The 23,767-nt window shown below is 43.5% G+C and overlaps 1 protein-coding gene across 1 annotated transcript in view; it reads right to left on the bottom strand.

Annotated features, from left to right (window-relative positions):
* PTPN1 (protein tyrosine phosphatase non-receptor type 1) overlaps window positions 1-20,580 on the bottom strand; it is a 77,063-nt gene extending 56,483 nt beyond the window's left edge. Inside the window, exon 1 of the mRNA XM_017888143.1 lies at window positions 20,317-20,580. Within this exon, the coding sequence (XP_017743632.1) occupies window positions 20,317-20,379 (63 nt within the window). The 5' untranslated portion in view covers window positions 20,380-20,580. The remainder of the gene's footprint in view (window positions 1-20,316) is intronic.
* Window positions 20,581-23,767: the final 3,187 nt, after the last annotated feature.

Here is a 23,767-nt window from a genome sequence, read left to right as displayed (position 1 = left end):
AAAAAAAAAAAAAAAAAAAAAAAAAAAAGACTCCCACCAACAACCCTGCCTTGAAGGTTTTATTTCTACTTTGTTCTCAACTATCCCACCTCTGGCCTTCAATCTCATTAAAAGGCATTTTTATGTTTAAAAACACTCAGTAAATAGCACTGAGGATTCAGAACCACAGTCTAAGTGAGAAAAGCAGAATGAAAGCCAGTGAGTGTGGTGGTCTGGAGAGGAACTGTCTATTCTGCTCAAACTCAGTTACTCTGATGACAGGCAATCAAAGGCTCCAGGAAAGTAGTGCATCAGAGGAAAGGCGCTGGACCAGGACAAAAGGGTTCCCTTCGGGTCTCAGGTCTGCTCTGGGACCACTAATCAGGCTGGGTCTCAATTCACTTAAAAAACAATCCTTGGCCAGGTGCAGTGGCTTGTGCCTGTAATCCCAGCATTTTGGGAGGTCGAGGCAGAAGGACTGCTTGAGCCCAAGAGTTGTAGACTAGCCTGGGCAAAATAGTGAGACCTTGTCCCTACAAAAAAAAAACCCAAAAACAATTAGCTGGGCACAGGGGTACATGCCTGTAGTCTCAGCTGCTTGGGAGGTTGAGGCAGAAGGATCATTCAAGCCCAAGAGATTAAGGCTGCAGTGAGTTGTGATTGTGCCACTGCACTCCAGCCTGGGTGAATCCCAGCTGGATTCACCTGTAATCCCAGCACTTTGGGAGGCCAAGGCGGGCGGATCACCTGAGGTTGGGAGTTCAAGACCAGCCTAGCCAACATGGTAAAACCTTGTCTCTACTAAAAATACAAATATCAGCCCAGTGTAGTGGTGCATGCCTGTAATCCCGGCTACTCCGGAGGCTGAGGCACGAGAATCGCTTGAACCTGCGAGGCAGAGGTTGCAATGAGCTGAGATTGAGCCACTGCACTCCAGCCTGGGCGACAGAGTGAGACTTTGTCTCAAAAATAATGATAATACTAATAATAAATCAAATATAACAAGAAGCCAGACCAACCCTAAAAATCCCTTTTCCACAAGAATAGACATATCATCAGCTCCAAGCTATAAAGTCCAACTTGCCTAGTCAAGAACAAGTTTATGACTAAGTTTATTTTTATATCTTCCTTCTCTATTCAAATAATACCATTCATTTCATAAAGATCGAGGAGATGGGGGGAAAGTTGAGATCCACAAATAACAGAATAATCTTCAGGGCTGAACTAAGGATAATATATTAAGAAAAAAGTTAAAAACAAAAACAATGATTTGGTTTCAGATGCAAAAGTGTCACCTGCTCAGAACTTTTGCTATAAACTTTCTGGCAAGATCAAAATCTCAGGAAATTCCAAACCAATAAAAGTCTAAAGACAAATTACTTAGGAAAAATGATCTTTGGAGACCCAAGCATGCTCCTCCCATTGTCATCCAGTTTTTACTTTTATATTGGACTACCAAACCCACCACAAAATCATACGCTAAAAAGAGCTTTGCTTCCTGCAAGTTGAAAAATCTCTGGCTTTTAATAAATGCCTCTATTTCCCGTTAGCACTGGTCAGTCCCAGCTACCAAACCTACGAAGTTTGAATGAGAGAGACTCTCTCATACTACTGACTTTCTCTCATACTTGGCCAGCACACTGGAACACAAGACTAATAAGCCACAGGGAAACTACCTCTCCAGAGTGGCATGGTCTGTGCAGGGCATGGAGGCAGGGCCAGCTGATGAAGACATGAACTGCTTCGAGATGAGACTTAGCTCCATCAAGCATTAACATAATTGGGATTAGATCCACTGAAATTCAGTCCAATTCCATGCAAGGCACCATGAGGGAGCCACCAAGCATTACACACAGTTCTCGATCAGAAATGGTATACAATCTCACAGGGGAAAAACACCACATACAGAAAATGAACATAAAAAGGGACAGAGAAAACAAAGTGTAAAATGTAAATTGATCTTGGGTAAGTAACACATGGTTCAATATAATACCATAAACTCAAAGCCTCCCTATCAACCACAGTTTCCAATTCATGAACCTTCTAAATAGCATTCTCACCTATTCATTCAGGAACTACTTATTGGGTATTTACTTTTTTTTTTTTTTTTTAGATGGAGTCTCGCTCTGTCACTCAGGCTGGAGTGCAGTGGAGTGATCTCAGCTCACTGCAACCTCTGCCTCCCCAGTTCAAGTGATTCTTCTGCCTCAGTCTCCCAAGAAGCTGGGACTACAGGCGCCCGCCACCATGCCTGGCTAATTTTTGTAATTTTAGTAGAGACAGGGTTTCATCCTGTTGGCCAGGCTAGTCTTGAACTCCTGACCTCAAGCGATCTGCCCGCCTCAGCCTCCCAAAGTGCTGGGATTACAGGAGTGAGCCACTGTGACTGGCCTTATCGGGTATTTTCTATATGCCAAACACTATATTGGGTACTAATAGATACAAATGACTAGAACAAAAGCAGTCCCGCCCTTTATGAGATTTGATAGATTACTTGGCAATAGGTAAGTAAACAGACTATTACAGAGCAATGCGTGTTATTACAGTATACTCAGACATGGTGCTATGAAAGGAGGCCTTCAGAGGGCCATGGGAGGACCTAGACAAAGTACCTAACTTGGACCTGTGGAAAGGGGAAATCAGGAAAGCATCCCAAAAGGAATGTGCAAAATGTGACTGGAAAGAAGAACAAGAATAAGTTAAGTAGAAGGCAGGATATTCCAGGCAGAGGAAACAGCATATGCAAGGCTACATGAGAGGCAAAGCCCACCACAACTTCAGGAACAAAGTGCCTCTGAAGGCTGTCCCAGAGTGCCTGGTGGATATGTGCACACTCTGAATTCAAGGGCCAGTGCTACTTCCTGGGCGAGTGAATGACATGGCTCAAAAAGAACAAAGGGCTAAATGAAAGCAGCAGATGGGGTAAATCCTGTAGGAACTCCTCAAGTTGAGGAACAGAGAAGACACTGACGAGTGAGGTCTAGGATTAGCTAGAGAAGCAGGAGATATAAAAGAAAAGGAAAAAATAGAGTTATTAAAACAGGGAAGAGAATATTCAATAAGCAAACACAGATCTGCCACACTGAACTGCAATTAAAATTAGGATGCAAAATATCCACTGTATTAGCAACAAGGAAGCAGATCTTGTCAAGAATTATTGCACCAGGTGTGGTGGCTCATACCTGTAATCCTAGTACTTTGGGAGTCTGACGTGGGCAGATCACTTGAGGCTAGCCTGGCCAACATGGTCAACATGCCAACAAGGTCAACAAGCCTGGCCAACATGGTGAAGCCCCATCTCTACCAAAAATACAAAACATTAGCTGGGCATGATGGCAGGCACCTGTAGTCCCAGCTACTCAGGGGGCTGAGGCAGGAGAATCGCTTGAAGCCGGAAGGCAGAGGTTGCAGTGAGCCAAGACTGTGGCACTGCACTCCAGCCTGGCAGAGCAAGACTCTGTCCTGGAAAAAAAAAAAAAAAAAAAAAAGGAAAGAAGGAAAGAAAGGAAAGAAAGGAAAGGAAGGCAAGAAGAAGGAAGGGAAGGAAGGAACCGGAAGGAAGGAAGGAAGGAAGGAAGGAGAGAAGGAGAGGGAGGGAGGGGAGGGAGGGAGGGAGGGAGGGAGGGGGGAAAGGAAGGAAGGAAGGAAGGAGGAAGGAAAGGGAGGAAAGGAAGGAAGGAAGGGAATTATTTCAGTGGCTTGGTAGCATAGAGCCTCATTTCCCTGGAAGATAAATACAGAGTGACTAGAAGATGAACGATGGGCACAGTGACCTATCTACTTCAAAAATTTCAACTGGAGGAGAGTAAAAAGCAGTGGCTGGAGGGGCAGTCTCGGCTGAAGGAAGCTGGACTGTTGAACTGGCATACAAAAGATGATAACTGGGAGGGCCTGGAATCCATTCCTCAGAGAGTCACCAACCCCTTATTGCAAGATGCCTTGAACAGGCGAGATGCGAAGGGGTCAGGAGCACAGACTGAAGGTTGCCTCAGACAAGGAGCAAAGGCTCCTTTTCCCCTGTGAGAGAAATGAGGTGGGAAGGATGACAGGTAAGCTTTAGAGCTGATGGCCAGATGCTGGGGGAGACAGATTGGAGATTAAAGACTGGATTTCTAGGGGCTCAATACTGGGAGATTTTTTTTTCCAGCAGCATTTAGGAGCCTGGGCCCAGGAAGACAAAGGCAGGTGCTGAGCCTGTTCCAGGGCTAGAGGTGGTAGGTAAGAAGATAGACACAAGTACAGTGAGAGGCAGCATCAAAAGTGACTGATCACAGTCTCCGCTGCAGAAGGAGGGAAGTGAGGAGGCTGCAGTGGCGGGAGGGGAGAAACAGCTGGAAATCTGAATGAAGGAGAAAACCCAAACTAAAGAAAGGGACTGAGCAAGGGAATATGGAAGCACAGAGGCTGTAACTAGAGAACAGGTCTGAACTTAACAATAGGTGAAAGGTAGAGACTACCTCAACAGCCAGGGAGGGAAATAGCTGGAAGAGAGGAACAGGAAGTTCCCTGGGACAGGAGGTGATGATGCTGGGTGGGCTGCCCAAATGCACTGACATGGGCCAGGGGTGACAGAAGCCTTGAAATGGAAAGACAGGTTGTGAGCCAGTAAACTAAGGGGAGTAGGGAGTGCCACAAAAGGGCCCATTTACAATACAACTAAGCTGGGCATGGTGGCTCACACCTGTAATCCCAGTATTTTGGGAGTCCGAGGTGGGAGGATCACTCAAGCTTAGGAGTTCAAGACCAGCCTGGACAACATGGTAAGACCCTGTACCCAACCAAAAAAAATCATTAAAAATAAAATTAAATTAAATACAAAAACAGAAGGCAAGCAAGTAAGCAATTCCCCACTACGGCAATTTATTGACTAGAAAGCTTAAGTCCTAAGATATATATGCATACAAATACATACACACACACACACACACACACACACACACACCCCATGTGCTCCCCCACACCCCCCAGGCATTTTCACTCTCCTCAGCAAATCAGAAAACAAAAGCATAATCAACAAACTGGGGTCTTCTCCAGAGTTCGGACTTCTAACTATGGGTTTTTTACCCCATACATCTACTTCTGTCACATATGTTCCATGGTATCCACTCAGTGTCACACAAATGACTCCAAAAGAAAATAGAAGGAGAAAAAAAATCTCCTCACCATTCAAAAAAAATAGTCAAAGTACCTTTTATTCTCCTTTATCATCCATTTTAAGGAAAACCTTTCCCCTTTCAGACGTTTAAATGATTTGTAGTCAACAACTATTAAAAAAAAAAAAATCAAATCCAGGACTACTTCTATATATAATCCTCACAGCTAGAATTAGAAATAGGAAAAAAGGGGAGATGTTTTCACAACTTCAATGGTTTGCAGACAGCTAGTTCTGCTATCTATGTGGCATAGATGGCACAGGGACTGCTTCTATATGGCAAGGGAAGAATTTAATAACTGTGTGAATAGAAAACGGGGAGCAATCAGGAAATCATTCAGAATTACTCAACATAATTTTTGTATGTAAATTTAAGTAACCAGGCCGGGCGCGGGGGCTCACATCTGTAATCCTAGCACTTTGGGAGGCCGAAGTGGGCAGATCGCCTGAGGTCAGGAGTGCGAGACCACCCTGGCCAACATGGTGAAACCCTGTCTCTATTACAAATACCAAAAATTAGCAGGGTGTAGTGGCAGGTGCCTGTAATCCCAGCTAGTCAGGAGGCTGAGACAGGAGAATTGCTTGAACCTGGGAGGCGGAGGTTGCAGTGAGCCGAGATCGCACCATTGCACTCCAGCCTGGGCAACAAGAGCGAAACTTCATCTCAAAAATAAATAAATAAATAAAGTAACCATAAAAATATCTGTAATCATATCTGAAGTGTTACAATGCCTAAAAATTCAGTCTTATCACTTAGCCATCTAAAAGTAAGATAATTATCAGTACACTTGAGATTTTTTAATAAGGTGCTTGACTTGAAAGAATCACTCAAAGCTATCTGTGTACTGAGAATTGCTAATAAGAGTACATAAGCCAGGCGCAGTGGCTCACGCCTGTAATCCCAGCAATTTGGGAGGCCGAGGTGGGCGGATCACGAGGTCAGGAGTTCGAGACCAGCCTGACCAACATGGTGAAACCCTGTCTCTACTAAAAACAGCAAAAATTAGCTGGGTGTAGTGGCAGGCGCCTGTAATCCCAGCTACTCAGGAGGGTGAGGCAGCAGAATCACTTGGACCCGAGAGGCGGAGGTTGCAGGGAGTTGAGATCGTGCCGCTGCACTCCAGCCTGGGTGACAGAGCGAGACTCCGTCTCAAAAAAAAAAAAAAGAAAAAAAAAAGACGACCACATAATGGACATAATGGGATAAATCAGCCAACATTATTGAAAATATCCCTTGAAATTCACAAAAACTAAATGAGACCTTTATTCTCATAGTGTCGGCTGCAAGTCAGTGAGCTAGGCACATAATTTTCAATATATTCCTAGTGGGAAGGCTAAAATTTGAAGATTCTTTTAAAAAATCTTTACATATTAAAATATAAATTTTTTTGTACAAATCAAAGATTATCTGCATACATACTTGGACAAAAGCTATCACTTCACTTCAATGAATACTATACTGCCTGCCTACTAATTACAGTGCACTGTTGTTGGTGTTCTAGGGCTACAAAATTTACAATGAAACAAATATCATCCTCCTGGAGAAGACACCTACACAGATGCCTTCACTATCTGGTCTCATGAGCTCAAGGTCATGATGGAATAACCTCCACTAGGCTACCCTTCTGGAAGCATTTAGAGGCCATATGGCAGTCAAGGTTAAAAGTAATGGCAGAGGAAACATAAAAAGGAAGAGAGGAAAAATATATACAATAAGAGAATAATGCGCATGCATTGTGTGAGGGGGTAGCAGAGAAAGGTTAAGACCAAAGAGGAAGGAAGTGAAATATGATCTCATCCTTTCAAGCGTAGGTGACACTTAATATGAACAGAGACGGACAAGAAGTCAATCCCAGATTAGGGAGGGACTCAGAACATACACGCTCACTCCTCCTTGCCCTTCAGAACTTCAACTAGATACTACCTTTATACACTTTCCTTTATTTGTTTTGCCTGTTCCCAATCCCAATTAGATACCCTTTCCTGAGCATCCCCACAGCACCTGGAGCCTAGGCCTGTAAGAGTTCTTATCACCGTGAACTGGGATTATCTTTATGCAGACACTTTGTCTGCTGGACTACTGAACTTCCTAAGGGCAGGGACCAAGTTTTTCTTCCTCACCACATATCCCGACTGCCTAGCACACAGCCTGGTACCTAGTAGTTGTTCATGTATTATTTGTTGAATGACTGAATCAATGGACACTGGCTGCAAGGAGCTTACAATCTAGACTAGAAAAGCAAATGAAAGATGGACAAAAAGCTTCACAGAGAAATTGGTCCGGAGTGGCTGGTTTTAATTTCACATACACAAAAAAGTATAAAGCAGCCATGCTGTCATGCCATATGATCCCGGAGTGCTAAAACACTGAGCTGGTTTTGTCCTTTTGGGAAGGGTTCTCTGAAGCTTCGGAGCATTCTCCGAATGTTCTATATTTAAACACCCCACCACCTACCAGATGCTTCCCTGGACATCCTCTATCAACATGTTCACAACCAGATCACCATCTTCTTTGCACACCTGTTCCTTTTCCTGTGTCCCCACCTTGGTGAGGGGCTGCATCTTTCATCTAGCTATCTATTTCCCTAATCTGGGACACTCCTCCCATTTCCTTTTCTTCCCCTTCCCCCACATTCAAGAAATCACCAAATCCTCCTGATTTGAGACAGTAAGGCATAGAGATTAAAAATACCTGGCCGGGCACGGTGGCTGATGCCTGTAATTCCAACACTTTGGGAGGCCGAGGCGGGTGGATCACCTCAGGTCAGGAGTTCAAGACCAGCCTGGCCAACATGATGAAACCCCATCTCTACTAAAAATACCAAAAAAAAAAAAAAAAAAAATTAGCCGGGTGTGGTGGCGGGCACCTGTAATCCCAGCTACTCGGGAGGCTGAGGCAGGAGAATCACTTGAACTCAGGAGATGGAGGTTGCTGTGAGCCGAGATCGCGCCATTGCACCCCAGCCTGGGCAACAAAAGCAAAACTCCGTCTCATAAATAAATAAATAAACAAAAACAAATACCTTTCCCTTCGGAGAAAGATACAAAACTTAGGACAAAGACCTGGACTGGGTTATAATGGTAAAGAATCATCCTTATCTATTGCTTGTTCTAATTTGCCATACACGACATACCTCTATAGAGTAACAGGTGTTCAAGAAGGATCAAAGGAAAAGCATGTCCTACAACATAATATGTACTTTTGTTGCTAAAAGGGAGAGACCTTCAACAAGATACATTTCTCCCTGCAACCTGTGTATGGATTTTCTTTTCTTATGGCTATGAGGACAAGGTAGAGCAACCATCTAGTCAGGAAGTTGGACACATGACAAACGGTATCACTCCTGACCAAGTCACAAAACAAGTCATTAAAAACTTTACTTCGTAGCTGTCTCAGTGCAAGCATATTTGGGCAAGTCATTCTTTTATCAGCTCCCATTAGGCCCACCCAATTTAACTTCAAGTTGGTCATCAAAAATAGTTCCTGGAAACAACTGAACATGCGACAGAAATACAGCCACACTCAGTTGCCTGAGGTGGGAAAAAATGGTGGTGGCTTCTAATTTCCTCAAAATAGCAGAAGGGGGCTGAGGATAGAGAAAAGAGGAAGGGCAGGAAGGGAAGGAGCACCTGGCCAACGATTTTATCCCAGACTTTACGGTCAAGGGCACTCCCTCAGGCCACCAACCCTTTAGCCCTTTGCTTCAATTTTATCGAACGATAATACACCAAACACCTACACAAGGCCAAGCATCACATAACATTAACATCAAGCTTGACGAGAAAACCCAGCTTGGGGTAGGGGTTGCAAACTCAAGTGCTAGGTAGCATACACCGACAAGGACAGTGTAACCCACTGTGGGACTGTGGTAACCTCTGGAACACACAAATGTCCATCCAAAAGGAGTTGTGTCCCTCAGTCCAGCAGACCACTGCCAGTGTAAGATCAGATGGTGTGATTTTCAGATTTTTCAAGAGAGGCCAGAATCCAGAGTTGCATGTCATTTCTCCTGATTCATTTATAAACAATGGCACAAATTAAACTCTTCTCTTTTTTAAAAAACATTGTGTGAAGCAAGCAAAATATGACTGTGGGTGGCCAATCTGTGACATCTAGGTAAGAGGTTAGAAAACTAGGCAAAGGTCAAAAACTACAAACTCTCTCTTCCTATGTCCTAATAAATCGGGGAGGCTTAGCACAATCCCCTGTCTTTCTTCACAGCCATGTATTTGGAAGCTGAAGCAATGGCCACACTGCCACAGTGCTATTGTTCTGAAGTTGAATCCAGGACACAGGAGAAGACTGAGAGCCTGAGACCTCACTGTCCTCCTAAAACATTTCCTGCTGTTATAGACCAATTGACAGTATATAATAAATAGCGCTGCATGTAAAGGACTTTGCACAGTGCCTGAGGCACAACGCAGATTTCAATAAATGTTAGCTATTAGTGGGTTTTATCCTGAACAAGGGTAGAACATGCCACAGACTGTGTGTGTTTCTCTCTCAAATGGAAGATTTTTTAGTCCAATTACAAAATCCAACATTCCTCTTTAGACAAAAGAAGAATTTCAAAAGGAACTACATTCATCCATGTGGCATTCAGGAATTTTAAAATATAATGTGGTTTAGGCCCCAACAGGGCACTTTATTATTTTTAAGGAAATAATGGTTTTTTTTAAGTTTTAATTTGAGTTAATATGAAATTTTAAAGTTCTGTCCCACTTTTAGATCGGGGGATCAGGAACAGCCATATAATGCTACCAAATCCCGCATGAGTAGGCCATTTTTTCCAGAAAGGTCACCCCACGCTCTGGTCTCCTCCTGTGACCTTGTCTTTGTAAAATGTTAGACCCAGGTAATGCTATATGGCTGTCTAGTCTAATGACTACATTTTACAGATCTTGTATGTAACTCCTCAAAATGCCACAACAGTCAAAGGCAGAGTCACAACTCAAACCCGGTGTCCTGAGTCTTCTTCTTCCATGACCTCACATGTCCCCTCCTATGAGTAGTGCACATGTTCAGGGTGGCTGCTTCAGGCGAGCAGGGCAGCTTGAGAGTAAAGCTCTGAAACACAACTGTTTTGTGTGAAACTAACCAACACTGGAGACAGATACAGGCACCTACCCTTAGGAGCAAAATGTTCTATCAACCAAGGGCACAGGCTGGGGAAGGTTTCCTATACACAGCCCAGCAGAGTCTTGCTTCTATACATTGCAGGCATGGTCAAAATCTTTTAAAAATCCTCTAATATCAACTGTGCCTTTTTAACCACTGGGTTGGAACAAGAATTCCATACCTGTATGAAAGAATATAATTTACTTGCTGGAAAAGTAGAAGTGTCACAAAGCAAAGGAATCAATGATTTTGTTTTTTTTGTTTTTTTTTTTTTGAGATGGCGTTTCACTCTTGTTGCACAGGCTGGAGTGCAATGGTGAGATCTCAGGTCACAGCAACCTCTGTCTCCCAGGTTCACGTGATTCTCCTGCCTCAGCCTCCCAAGTAGCTGGGATTACAGGCATGCACCACCACGGTCGGCTAATTTTGTATTTTTAGTAGAGATAGGGTTTCACCATGTTGGTCAGGCCAGTCTTGAACTCCCGAACTCAAGTGATCCACCCACCTCGGCCTCCCAAAGTGCTGGGATTACAGGCGTGAGCCACCGCGCCTGGCCGGAATCAAAGATTTTTAAATACTGTCACTATGCTTCAAACTGTCCAACTTCCAAAGTACTGAGAAAATATTTTTTGAAATGTAGCCAAGTATAGAATATAGACTGTGTCCTACATTCAAAAGTTGTCTTTCTAGAAAGCATGTTTTAATGGTAAAGGATACAAAGCAAGCTGTAAAAAGAGACTAAAATTAGCTAAAACCGCAAATAACTTAACATACTTATCACTTCCTTATGATCAACCTACAAAAATCAAACTTTAAAGGCACTTACAAAATCAAAGGTGGGAGGCCAGCTGCGCCCTTTAACTTTAGCTCTACCCTTTCCTCCTTCTAACACGGACCCTGGCACGTAAACATTGCCAGACAATGACATGGTATTAATGTGAAGGTGAGCAAGCACCAGGGAAACTACGGGAGCTCAGTTTTGCACTGTAAATAAAACAGCATGTACCATGCAGTTCTTAAGTGGTTAGAAAGGTAACTACCTCCTCAAACTGAAGATGGGAAATGAAGATGAAGGCCCACACCCATCTCCAGCTGCATTTCACAGACAGCTAAGGACATACCACACTCCCACTTCAAACCAAAGTATTCTTCCATCTTCTAAAGCCATCTATTTCCTACTTTCAAAAGCAACATCTTCCAAGTCTATTGGGAAACCAAAAGTTTGTCACCATTTGAGTAGTGGAACAAGTTGCAAAATGAGGCTTAGTTGACAAATATATAATCTTGGGGAAAAAAAGTCACTGGGTTTGTTAAACTACATCTACTTTTTCAGTGATTCTCTCTCTGAGTGTATTAACCATGTCTGGTAAGTTTTGTGACAAATTTTTTGGAGACACTTCAAGCTCACAAAGGATGAAAACAAGTGGTTAAGGATGAGAACAGAACCTACCAATACTACTGTGCACACTCTAACATTGTTACTCAAACTTTCAAAAGCATTTTCATCAGCAGATAGAGAAATAGGGGCAAGTAGGAGACCTGGGTAGTTATTTGTGGTGTGAACAGGACAAACAAAATACTGATAATGGCACTAATATTCCTTAGATTTATTCAAGAAAAACTGTTAGTAAGGCATGAAGGAATATTTAGAAATGCTCAGAAATGATACCATGATAGGTACATAAAAGGGCCCATTAAAACCCAGCATTCTAGGGATGTGGATTCTCAAGGAATGTTCAAGAGCAACCCTTAGGTGTGGCTAAACCAGCTTGCATGCTGGGGACTGCTCCAAAAATTTGGTTCTATGCTTGTAGAAACCTGACGTAGCTTAATGTGACTTCCTGATCTTGGCCCCATTCTGCCTCAACCCACCTAGGAGGATGATCCTTAACACTCTGGCAACAGGGAGGCAGCATCCAGGTAGTGGAGAACAATAACAGTAATGCTCTTAATTCAAAAGTCCTGTCAAGACACAGTTCAGATCAGAGTAAGAAACAACAAAGCAAAACAATGACAACAACAACAAACCAAAAAATGATATATTCCCTCCCCAGCCCCGAAAAAAAATTCACAGGGTACCTTCTTAGAGGCCGCTTTTCTCTATGCAAAAGTTAGCCACAAAAATATTTACGACTCAGTGAAGGCGTATTTTCCCTTTATCCTTACAGAAGCAAACCAAGTCCTGACTATTTGAAAAGTAAAACAGTAGTTGACAGTGACAAATATTCAACCATCAAGGAGAATTAAAGCTAATTTACCATGTTATGTTAAATGCAGTTTGCTTATTCGTTCTCGAGTGAAGTTATATTCAGAAGTGACTTCATCCTTAGACATTTTTAAGTAACCCACGTTTGTAAGAGAACTCTGTTTGGAGTAATTACTTGATGTTCACTTTCCTGTAAGAAATTCGCAATAGTGTACAATCCTGTAACCAGTGCCCATCTGAATAAAAATTAGCTAAGCTGTAAGCTATAATTTAACGTGGTGACTTTTAAGTAAGATGCTGCAAAAGGAAGAGATGTGCCAATAAAAGATCCATTAAGAAAGGAAAATGTCGAAAACATTTCTTAACAGAGATAAGGGAAGAGTTTTCCTTTTCTAATCACTAAAAATTTTTAAAAATTATTTTGAAGACCTAGTTTTGCTATGCTCATCTTATCTTTGCGAATGACGTTGCTCACCCACAAAAGCCACAAACACAGCCGAGGCTTCCTTCTTCATCTGTAAAAGTAAAACATACCTCAGTCTCTAGGAAGAAATATCTGAAAAGTAAAGACAAGGAGATAGGGACACAAGCCTACTTGGGGCCCAAAACTTTACTTCAACAAGTGGTTAATCCTCAAGAAGGATTTAGAATTTTCCAGCACTAGATTCAGAGTAGTAAAGAATATGTTTATTTCCCAGAGAAAATGCAGACCTTAAGTGTCCCTTTGCCATGTTTACTCTGAGTCCATATTACAGAGCTGACTTCAGAGCACTAATTCTGTCTAATTACCATAGGGTATCCATAAAACCTTACTGCCTTGGTAAAACCATAAGCATTCAGTACATCGAACCATGTCACCCATTTGTCTCTTAAAAAAAGGATTGGGCCGGGCACAGTGGCTCACGCCTGTAATTCCAACACTTTGGGAGCCTGGGGCAGACAGGTGGCTTAAGCCCAGGAGTTCAACACCAGCCTGGGCAACACAGCAAAATCCCATCTCTACTCCAAAAAAAATACAAAAGTTAGCTGGCCGTGATGGCACATGCCCGTAGTCCTAGCTACTTGGGAGGCTGAGGTGCGAGGATCACTTGAACCCAGGAGGTAGAGGTCGCAGTGAGCCAAGATTGTGCCACTGCACTCCAGCCTGGATGACAGAGCAAGACCCTATCTCAAAAAAAAAGTATTAAAAAAATAAACTTTAAAAGGACTGAAAATCATTTATAAGTATTTGGTATTATTTTATTTGTAGTGTGACTTGTACCAAAGCCCAGACATCAACAGACTTGATGGCTACAGTTTTCTATGGTGGTTTCAGGGCAGGAGGGAATCTTTCGTGTGAAATGGCCTTGTTTCCAGTTTTCATACAATCAAAATGTACAAGCTGTCAGCAAGATACTCATGATTATGTCAAGCTGCTTTGAAAAAGGAGAGGGCACCAGCTAGTAAACTCTGAAGACCATTTCTACACAAAGTAAAGCATTATTTCTAAAATCCTGGAGATTTAGGTACTTTCTTCTCAAATATGGCAGATGTGTCAACTATCATATTATTCAAATGAAACTTAGACCAGATGTAGGTTTCTTCCTAAAATTACAACATAAAGGGCAGCTATTCTTTGTGTACCTAGTTAGGGTTGAAGCTTTCGTAAATTCTCAAGAATCAGTTCCTCTATCTTTTACAGGAAAAGCCACCCAACTGCTACTTGAGAGAAAAACTGCAAAGGGACAGCGTCCGTGTCAGGGCTACTCATTTTCCCACATTACTAAGTCAAATGAACTCCATTTATCAAAAACGTTTCATGCCCCTTGGGAAAAAACACTCCATTCTTTTGAGTTGTTAACTATACTCACAAACCTCCTATAAACTTTTGAGCCTAATCGTACCCACCCACACCTTACCAAACTGAGTAACCACTGCAGTGTTTACAAGGAGTATTCAGGAACATTAAATTCTATTTGTGAGCACATTAAAGATTTTTATTACTTGACCTGAACGTAACGATCTGTTAGTCCAGGATCATTTTGACAAAGGGAGAAACCAAAACCCAAAGAAAGTAAGGGACTCACTCAGCACTGTTAGTATGACAGCTGAGACTACAACTATACCCAGACACAGGGGACACTACAAAAAGCAAAACATGAAACTACTCTTTTGGCCCTAAGGGTGGTCTGATCAAAGGCCAAAAAATGTCATTACCATTTATAGTTTGAAAAAAAAAAAAAAAAAATCAAAGACTTGGTAATGGTCACTATTTTATGGTGAACTATATTTTATATCCCAAAATCAAAAAATATTTTACGAACCAACCACATGCAAAAGCCCTCTAGAAGGCTTGTGAGAACCAGTCAGGAGTGATGATGGCAGAGGAATTCAACAATTCTTAGAGAGACAAACATATTACCTCCAAGTTGCCTGTAAAGTTCACCCTAGGCCAAGTACAAATTTACTGTTACATTTAAAACTTCTGTGAAACAAATCAGTGGTATCAGCTTCTACTGGATAAGAATGCCAGCCTTTCTTCCAAAGCCACTACAGCAGGCAATACTAAATTACCTCATTAGGCCATGACTCAAAATGTGCTAGGACTTTCTCCCAGAGTGACCTCTGCTATTGGTACTAATGTGGGCTAATCTATTAGTTTCCATCATTGCCCCCCTAGAGTGGGAGCCAGGAACCATGTTTTGTACATCTTTATACCATCAGGCTAGCAAAGTACTGACCATCAATTCAATCCCAACTTCTGTTAGGTACCTACTCTGTGCCAGGAGCAGAGGACTTCCAGATGGATGAGAAAGATGGAACAGGTGGCCTCGGGAAGCTTGGGCTCCGCTGGAGATGGACCTGGGATATAAAGTAGCAGCTACAGCGGGCACAGTGTCTCATACCTATAATCCCAGCACTCTGGGAGGCCAAAGCAGGAGGTTTGCTTGAGCCCAGGAGTTTGAGACCAGCCTGGGCAATATAGTGACACCTTGACTTTATAAAATTTTTTAAAACAATTGTAAAGACGTAGCTACAATGACAGCAGGACTTTAGAAGAGATATGTGCCAGCTTGTATGAAAACACACAGGTGATGGAGTAAAACTCCGGTGCAAGGAAGCACACATTTGAGCTGGAAGATGCAAGCTAGACTGAATGGGAGAGGCATTCTCAACAAAGTATTTCGCAATGGTATAGAGGAATGAAGGGTGAGGATGAGTTTTGAGAACGCTGCCTTTTCTTGTCTGGCTAGAACGGAAGCCACATGGGAGGCAAGGACTGGAAGCTGGTTGCCATGCTAAGGAGGAGTTTGGACTTTACAAGTGTTATGAAAGAATCAGAAGTAGTTACACAGAGGAGTGACAGGCTCATATCTGGTTTTAGAACAATTAATTACTCTAGTGATTATGGGACCGTATTAACGGGTAACCGGTTTCACTCATTTCTGCAGTGTGAAACTAGAAACCATTGCAGGCTCATAAGCAACATCTGAGAACCTAGACTACTAGTGTGGTGGAAAGGATGCCATAGTAACCAACCAATGAAACGTGGCAGAGGGAATCACCAACTACTCCAAAGTCCCCAACCCTTCTGGATACTCAAAATGTGAACATGGAATGGCTGGTGCCAAACTACATTATCTGGGAACAATGACCCAGCTAGAATTCCAATTTTCCTGAACAGGGGCAGCATAAAGCAACATGCCCAGCCTATTTGCCAGTAGTAGTTGTTACCAGAAACAAATCAGCATAAACACTGTAGGGAGAAATGTCAAATTGTGCAAAATATATATAGGCTCAGGCAGGCCTCAGAAAAAGTACCTGTAAGCCAGGCATGGTGGCTCACGCCTGCAATCCCAACTTCGGGAGGCCAAGGTGGGAGGATCGCTTGAAGCCAGGAGTTCAAGACCAACCTGGGCAACACAGCAAAACCCCATCTCTATTTTAAAAGAAAGAAAAGCACTGCTAGAAACAAAATTGCCAAAAGGATTCTGTAATCTACAAGATCAGAGGACAGTTTTCTTTAACAAAGAGAAAAGGGAAAGAATCACAAAAGAAAAGGCCATTATTTCAGTAGCTAAGTCACCAAACCTCCACAGGAAATTTCGTATTCATTTCTACCATGAAATTCAGTACATATTCAATTACATTATTCAATACCAGGTATTTTAATAGGTTTTGAGGAGCTATTCATGATACAATGCAAAATGGAGGAGAAGCAACGGCAGACAACTTGAGGCTAAGAAAAAGCGGCATTACCATTATCCCCAACTGACTTTTGGAACCATCTGGTATGGTTTACTTACTTCCAAAACATCAAAGTGTTCCTATAAAATGCCAGTGATGTCAAATAACGATAGCAAAAGTTCTTCCCTTCACTATTTCTACTTGTGCTCCCAGTTAATTTAATATCAGTCCAGACAATTACAAAGGTATTTACACCATTTCCAAAGTACTGATCAGACACCTAAATTTAGTTCACTCAAACCGGGCTAAACAAGAACATTTAGATCTAATGGGTCACTCAAGATGACTAGAACTTCCCAGTCTCTCCATGTCATTTCCGTTAAGTCTTTTTTCTTTTAAGTAAAGTGAGTCATAGTGTATAGGTCTTTCTCCTTTGCATAAAATAGTTTTTTTTCCTCTGAAGAAAATGGTATTTAAGGAAACGTTATTGGCAAATTTTAATATTCATCTTTTTGGAATATAACAACATAAGCTGTATAGCAGTAAGGAATTTTAGTGAATTATTGTTATTGTTACATGGTTTTAACCTAGTCAGGCATTAGCTTGTATTTCATAATGAAAACAGCTATAAAAACAAATGTCAACTGGAAGAGTGGCCTATTTTACAAAGCCTGCCTCTAACATGAATAAATCTTGCCTTCATGTCACAAGCTACTATTGCAGTCCCCTTTATCTGAAACAATCAAATCATTCACACTGAAATATAGTGAATGGTGTCAGAGAATCAAAGAATTTACAGATGAGAAAACAAGCAAAACACCGGACCCAACTCCTCTTAAACTACAGATGGAGGGCAGCACATGAGCTATTCTTTTCATTCACTCAACCCTCTCTCCTCTCATTCTAGCTCAGTAAAACCAATCTATTTTCCTCATCTGGGCTCGCTCTCTCCTCTTAGACAGCTAGGCCCAATCTAGCAACGGGATGATTTGAAAGTGCTTAAATGCTAGAAAACAATGTCTTTAAAGTCATCTATATACACTATCAAAGCTGACTTTTTATAGACCTAGATGCTTATTAGCATCTATGCTATTCATTAAAAATACGGTTATGCTCACTTTATCAAATTGACCTAGCAAAGAATCTCTGCCTGAAAAATTTGTTTTCTAAGCCGCCACATTCCTCAGCACTCAAAAGTCCTCTTCACTCTTGGTTCTTTTCCCAATAGTTTTCAAGTTTTACATCTTTTGTTCTAATTAGAAAATAAGTTAGAGTAACTGACCTGTTTATGAAGTTGTAAGCAAAAATTACATTATTTCTCTAATTACAATAGGCTAGGCAAGCTCAAAGTATGACTTTGTATAAGGCTGCCCTCATTTCGACATCTATAAAATATTAATTTTTTAAACTTCCATTTTCTATCAATTGTAAACACATTTCTTCAAATCCTTGAAAAATAATGGTTTTAGTAAAGTGATACACACCTTGGAAAGTCAGCCACTTTAGACTCAAGGTCATTTGAACTCTGTTTCAGAAAACGCTACAGTTGTATGACAAAGAGCTACTTTTACACTTAGAAAGGAAAAAAGCTTCTGATTTCAAGATTCTAGAAAAGAAAAATACCCATACAGTGGAAGTGAGAAAAGCCCTCCGTGACAATTCTCCAAGACCAAAAGAAACTACTTCCGGGAATGTGGCAATCCAATAAGAAACAGGGAAAATCTCAACACCTTGACTAACCTGTGGGGTTTACTTATGGCAGAAAACTTACGAAAATGAAGAAAATTAATTGAAGACTGACACACTTCATGCTAGTTGCATGTTTAATACAGTTTTAACAATGTTTGGGTGACAGGTCAGCCCACTCTGGCTTAAAATTGTAAGAAATAAAATTCAACTAAGAACTAAGTCACAATATGTATTTCTTGTTGTCAACTCAGTCAGTTTCAGTGGAAAAGACTTCTTCACAATGCTTCCACTGTGATGGGATGTATCATAATCAACTTCAACACTTCAGACCAACAATTTTCATTTAAAGCCACTTTAGACTCTACTGACTTAAACTGATGCAGAAAATTTGTCTATACATTTTCAAAGTCACTTGTGGAATTCATTCAACTAATTCAGAGACCAGATATGGCATACAAATTTTATATACTGATCAATCATACTTATTAGTATATAGATTACAGTGGTTAGAAATATTAGTCTAGCAGAAACTAATATACACACTACAGTTCAAATAAAAAGAATCCTGTCAAATAAGCTTGATGTAAATCCACATGAAAATCAAGGCTGCCAAAAAAACGCTTTTGTTAGTCAAGCATACCAAAGAACTGCTTAAACCTTTTTTCCTTTCCAAGCAGTGCTCAAAATAGATTTTAATACTACAGCTGATGGATCTCACAATTTGCCTTTTGAGCCTATAAGCTGAAACCAGAATCAACTGCCGTCTCCCTTTACACAAGTAACAAAATCTCTATTCTGTATATCGCTTAAGATACTGTGCAAGTGTGGTTTTAGTATATCTTCACAACCCCCGCAATGACATTTAATTGGGAGTATGTATTTTCTTCAGAGGATTTAGCTGCTTGTGAAAGGAAGAGCTCTTTGTGTTTTTAACTATTTGTTTTACAGATATATGAGAAACGCTACTTTCCTAACTTTTTAACACAAGGAGATGAAGACTCCTAAGACAAGGTCATCTCTGCCATGACCAAAGACAAAGCTGCTCACTGAGGAAAGATGCTATTTTAGAGAGGGTTAAAACGTCAACCTTCCTGATTCCCTGCCTGAAAGGATAATATCATGGCCCCAACGGAGTGGGTACCGCAGGCCTCCTGGCTAGAAGGTTCTTTAGCCCCATATTCTCATGGTTTTCTGCTCCTTTTGGTTCAGCTCACAAAGCAAATGTCTCTATGTCTCTTCCTTTGACCGGCCTTCCCTGATCCCCTTCTCTAAGGTAGCCGGCTTTCTATGCAGTCACCCTGTACCCCGTTAGGAATTCGTTCTCTTCCCAGCACTTGTCTCTATCTGAAATTATTTGCTTTTGTGTTTGATTGCCCTATTCGACTCTACGCTCCACTAAGGCTAGCATCTTGCCTGTCCTGTTTAGCAAACACCATCTCCAATGCCTAAGCGGTGCCTAGCACAGAATAAGCTCGCCAACTCCTATCCAATAAATGAATGAACAGAAAGGGGGAAGGGGACTGTCATCCCTGGGACTCGACGCAGACTGAGACTAGGGAAAAGGAAATGTGAAGGAGGGAGGGGGACATTTGTTTTCCCCAGGGAGACAAAGGAAGAGAGTCTGAGGTGGTCCAGTCCAGAAAAGGAAATAGTGGGGGTGCTAAATCACCCCAGGGGACAAAGAGTGGACAGGCAGGGGGCGGGGTCGGGGTGCGAGGGATTCGCGTTGAGCACAGACAGGCGATCCCCGGCTTGAGAGATCACCCGGGCTGGAGAACAGGAGGGAGGTGGGGGATCGAAGGGGGCTCCGAGGCTGCGGAGAGAAACAGGCCCACCCCGGGGACAAAGAGGGGGGGACGCAGTGCGTTGCCGTCCCATCGAATCCTCAAGCAGGAGGAGCGAGGCAGAGGGCAAGACCCAGACGGAGTCTGGGGCCTGGGGGTCTGAGGGGATGTTCAAGCGGCCTAAGCGAAGGGCCCGCCACGCTCCGGGGCGCTCCCGCACCTGGTAAATGGCCGCCCAGCTCCCGGACTTGTCGATCTGCTCGAACTCCTTTTCCATCTCCATGACGGGCCAGGGCTGCTGCTGCGCCTCCTTCTCGGCCCACTGCGCCTTCTGCCGCTCTAGGCCGCGTCGCGCTCTTAACCCCGAGGCCCGCTGCAAGCACCGACTCCTGCCGCTACCGCCGCCCTAGCCGCCGCGGCTTCTTCATGTCAACCGGCAGCCGGAACTACGCACCGCGCCTGCCAGGGGCTCCGCCCCCGAGCAGAAGGACCAATCAGCGATCGAAAATGTCGACAAGCACTTCCGCGGGGAGGAGCCGGGGGAGGTGCTAGGGCAAGTGGCCCCAGCACCGCGAGATATTTAATAGCGCGCGCTCCCTCCTCCGCTCCGGGGCTCTGGGCTCGGGCGTGGCGCGCGCCTGTTGCCTAGGCGACCCCGGGAGTCCCGCCCACGGCGCGTGGGCTCTCTAGGCCCGGGAGGGCCTTGAGTTCCAGCCTCCACCCGGCCCGTTGAGTCACAGAGTGAGTGGCCTTAAAGTAGGTATGCACCTCCTTTCCTGCAGGGCCTGGGCCCCGGCCTCGGTAATCCAAGCTGGTGTATGGGCGGAGGGCACCGTGCTCTATTTCCTGCCTCCCAGCTCTGGCCAGATGTCTGCCCTCTTTTCATGAAACTCAGGAGTGTCATGTTTCACCACGCTGCTGGGGAACCCACTACTCTCTAAGGGTAGTGTCCCTGTCTGAACGCAGATTTTCCACTTAGGTGCTGCAGGAATGAATGGATAGGGATGGAATGATTTTAAGTGTTTCCCAGAGTATCAAGGAACCCCTGCTCAGACTGAACTAAGCAGAGCACAAATTCCACGGTGCATTATGTTAAATAAAAATCACAGGAGCCCAGGAGCGGTGGCTTATGTCTGTAATCCCAGCACTTTGGGAGGCAGAGGCAGGCGGATGCCTTGAGGCCAGGAGTTCCAGACCAGCCTGGGTAACATAATGAGAACTCGTCACTACTAAAAGTTAAAAAATTAGCCGGTGTGGTGGGGCCCAGCTGCTGGGGAGGCTGAGGCAGGATGATCACCTGAGCCCAGGAGGTGGAAGCTGCAGTGAGCTGTTTTGGCGCCACTGCACTCCACCTTGGGTGACAGAGCGAGACCCTGTCTTAAAAAAAAAAAAAAAAAGGCTGGGTGCGGTGGCTCACACCTGTAATCCCAGCACTTTGGGAGGCCGAGGCGGGTGGATCAGCTGAGGTCAGGAGTCCCAGACCAGCCTGACCAACATGGTGAAACCCGGTTTCTACCAAAAAAAAAAAAGTAACCGGCATGGTGGTGCATGCCTATAATCCTAGCTGCTTGGGAGGCTGAGGCAGGAGAATCGCTTGAACCCTGGAGGCGGAGGTTGCAGTGAGCCGAGATAGCTCCACTGCACTCCAGCCTGGGCAACAAGAGCGAAACAAACAAACAGAAAAAGTTCTGGCATTAGGGTCCCAACAGACTAAACTAAAAATCAAAATGGAGTCGTTCATGCTAAAGTTCTACATCATCAGACTGATAACCTTTCCTGAAATCAGAAGAGAGACACACACCCTGATTTCCCAAACAGATCGTTTTAATCAACATAATGAAGTTCCCTTTGCTTTAATCCTTACAACAAAAAGTAACCTGAAGTAACCCGATGCGAACCAATCAGTTATTTCTCTCTTGTTCTCGTTCCCTGTTCCTGCCTTACAAGGAAAGTAACTTTGAAATGACCAATCTGCTTTTTGTTCTTTGTTTCTGCTTTTTTCAGCCCTTTTCTGTCTATAAAACCAACCTCCTCTGCTCAGCTCATTGGGACACTTGTGCTGCTTTGTGAATGAAGTCTTGCCCGATTCTGGAATCACAAATGAAGCCAATTAAGATGTTTAAACTAAAAATTTGTTATAATTTTGTCTTTTGACATTTACAGTCACCTGGGAAGTGTGTTGAAAAATGCAGGTTCCTGGACCCATCTCCAAATCATTCCGATATCTTTGGTCTAGGGATGAGACCAGGAATCTGCATTTTCACCAACAACTCCAGCTGATTCTGGTACCTGTGATCCTTGAAGCACCCATGAGCAGGTTGGTCAGGTTGCTTTCCTGCAGGCTCTAGTTTAAACCATCCCCCTCTGGGCCTGGCATGTCATGTGAACGTTGTGAATTCCAGGAGGTTTGAAAACTTAGAAGAGAGAATTGTCTTCATTCCGTGTGGCCCAGAGCCACTGCCTGGTATTATCAGCTGAATTCCAGCTCATTCCTTGAGTATTTGTGGCAGGCACTATGCCTGGAATTCTAAGTACACATTCCCATTCAATCTCCACAACAACCCTCCAAAACAGGTGCTATTATTCCCATTTTATAGACGAGGGAGCTGACTGGCTGTGGTGGCTCACGCCTGTAATCCCACCACTTTGGGAGGCCGAGGTGAGCGCATCACTTGAGGTCGGGAATTCAAGACTAGCCTGACAAGCATGGTGAAACCTCATCTCTACCAAAAATACAAAAATCAGCAGGATGTGGTGGTTCATGCCTGTAATCCCAGCTACTCGGGAGGCTGAGGCACAAGAATCACTTGAACCTGGGAGGCAGAGGCTGCAGTGAGCTGAGATTGCGCCACTGCACTCCAGCCCGGGCAACAGAGTGAGATCCTGTCTCAAAAAAAAAAAAAAAAAAATTAGCCGTATGTGGTGGTGTGCACCTGTAGTCCTAGCTACTCAGGAGGCTGAGGTGGGAGGATCACTTGAGACTGGGAGATTGAGGCTGCAGTGAGCCATGATCATACCACTGCACTCTAGCCTGGATGATGGAGTGAGACCCTGTCTCAAAAAAAAAAAAAAAAAAAAAGGCCAGGCGTGGTGGCTCACACCTGTAATCCTAGCACTTTGGGAGGCTGAGGCAGGTGGATCACCTAAGGTCAGGAGTTCAAGACAAGACTGGCCAACATGGTGAAAGCCCATCTCTACTAAAAATACAAAAAATAGACGGGTGTGGTGGTGCACACCTGTAATCCCAGCTAATTGGGAGGCTGAGGAAGGAGAATGGCTTGAACCTGGGAAGTGAGGTTACAGTGAGCTGAGATCAAACCACTGCACTCCAGCCTGTGCAACGGGAGCAGGATGCCATTCAAAAAATAAATAAATAAATAGTAAAATAAATAAAAATAAAAAATTAGATGAGGGGGGACCGGGTGTGATGGCTCATGCCTGTAATCCCAGCACTTTCGGGGGCTAAGGGTGGATGATCACCTGAGGTCAGGAGTTCGACACCAGCCTGACTGATATGGTGAAACCCCATCTCTACTTAGCCAGCCATGGTGGTGTGTGATTGTAGACCCAGCTACTCGGGAGGCTGAGACAGGAGAATTGCTTGAACCCGGGAGGCAGAGGTTGCAGTGAGCCGAGATTACACCACTGCACTTGGGCCTGGGTGATAGAGC

This window comes from Rhinopithecus bieti, unplaced genomic scaffold, assembly GCF_001698545.2.
Source record: "Rhinopithecus bieti isolate Rb0 unplaced genomic scaffold, ASM169854v2 scaffold_15834, whole genome shotgun sequence".
NCBI lineage: Eukaryota > Metazoa > Chordata > Mammalia > Primates > Cercopithecidae > Rhinopithecus > Rhinopithecus bieti.
This window is presented reverse-complemented; position numbering and strand designations above follow the sequence as displayed.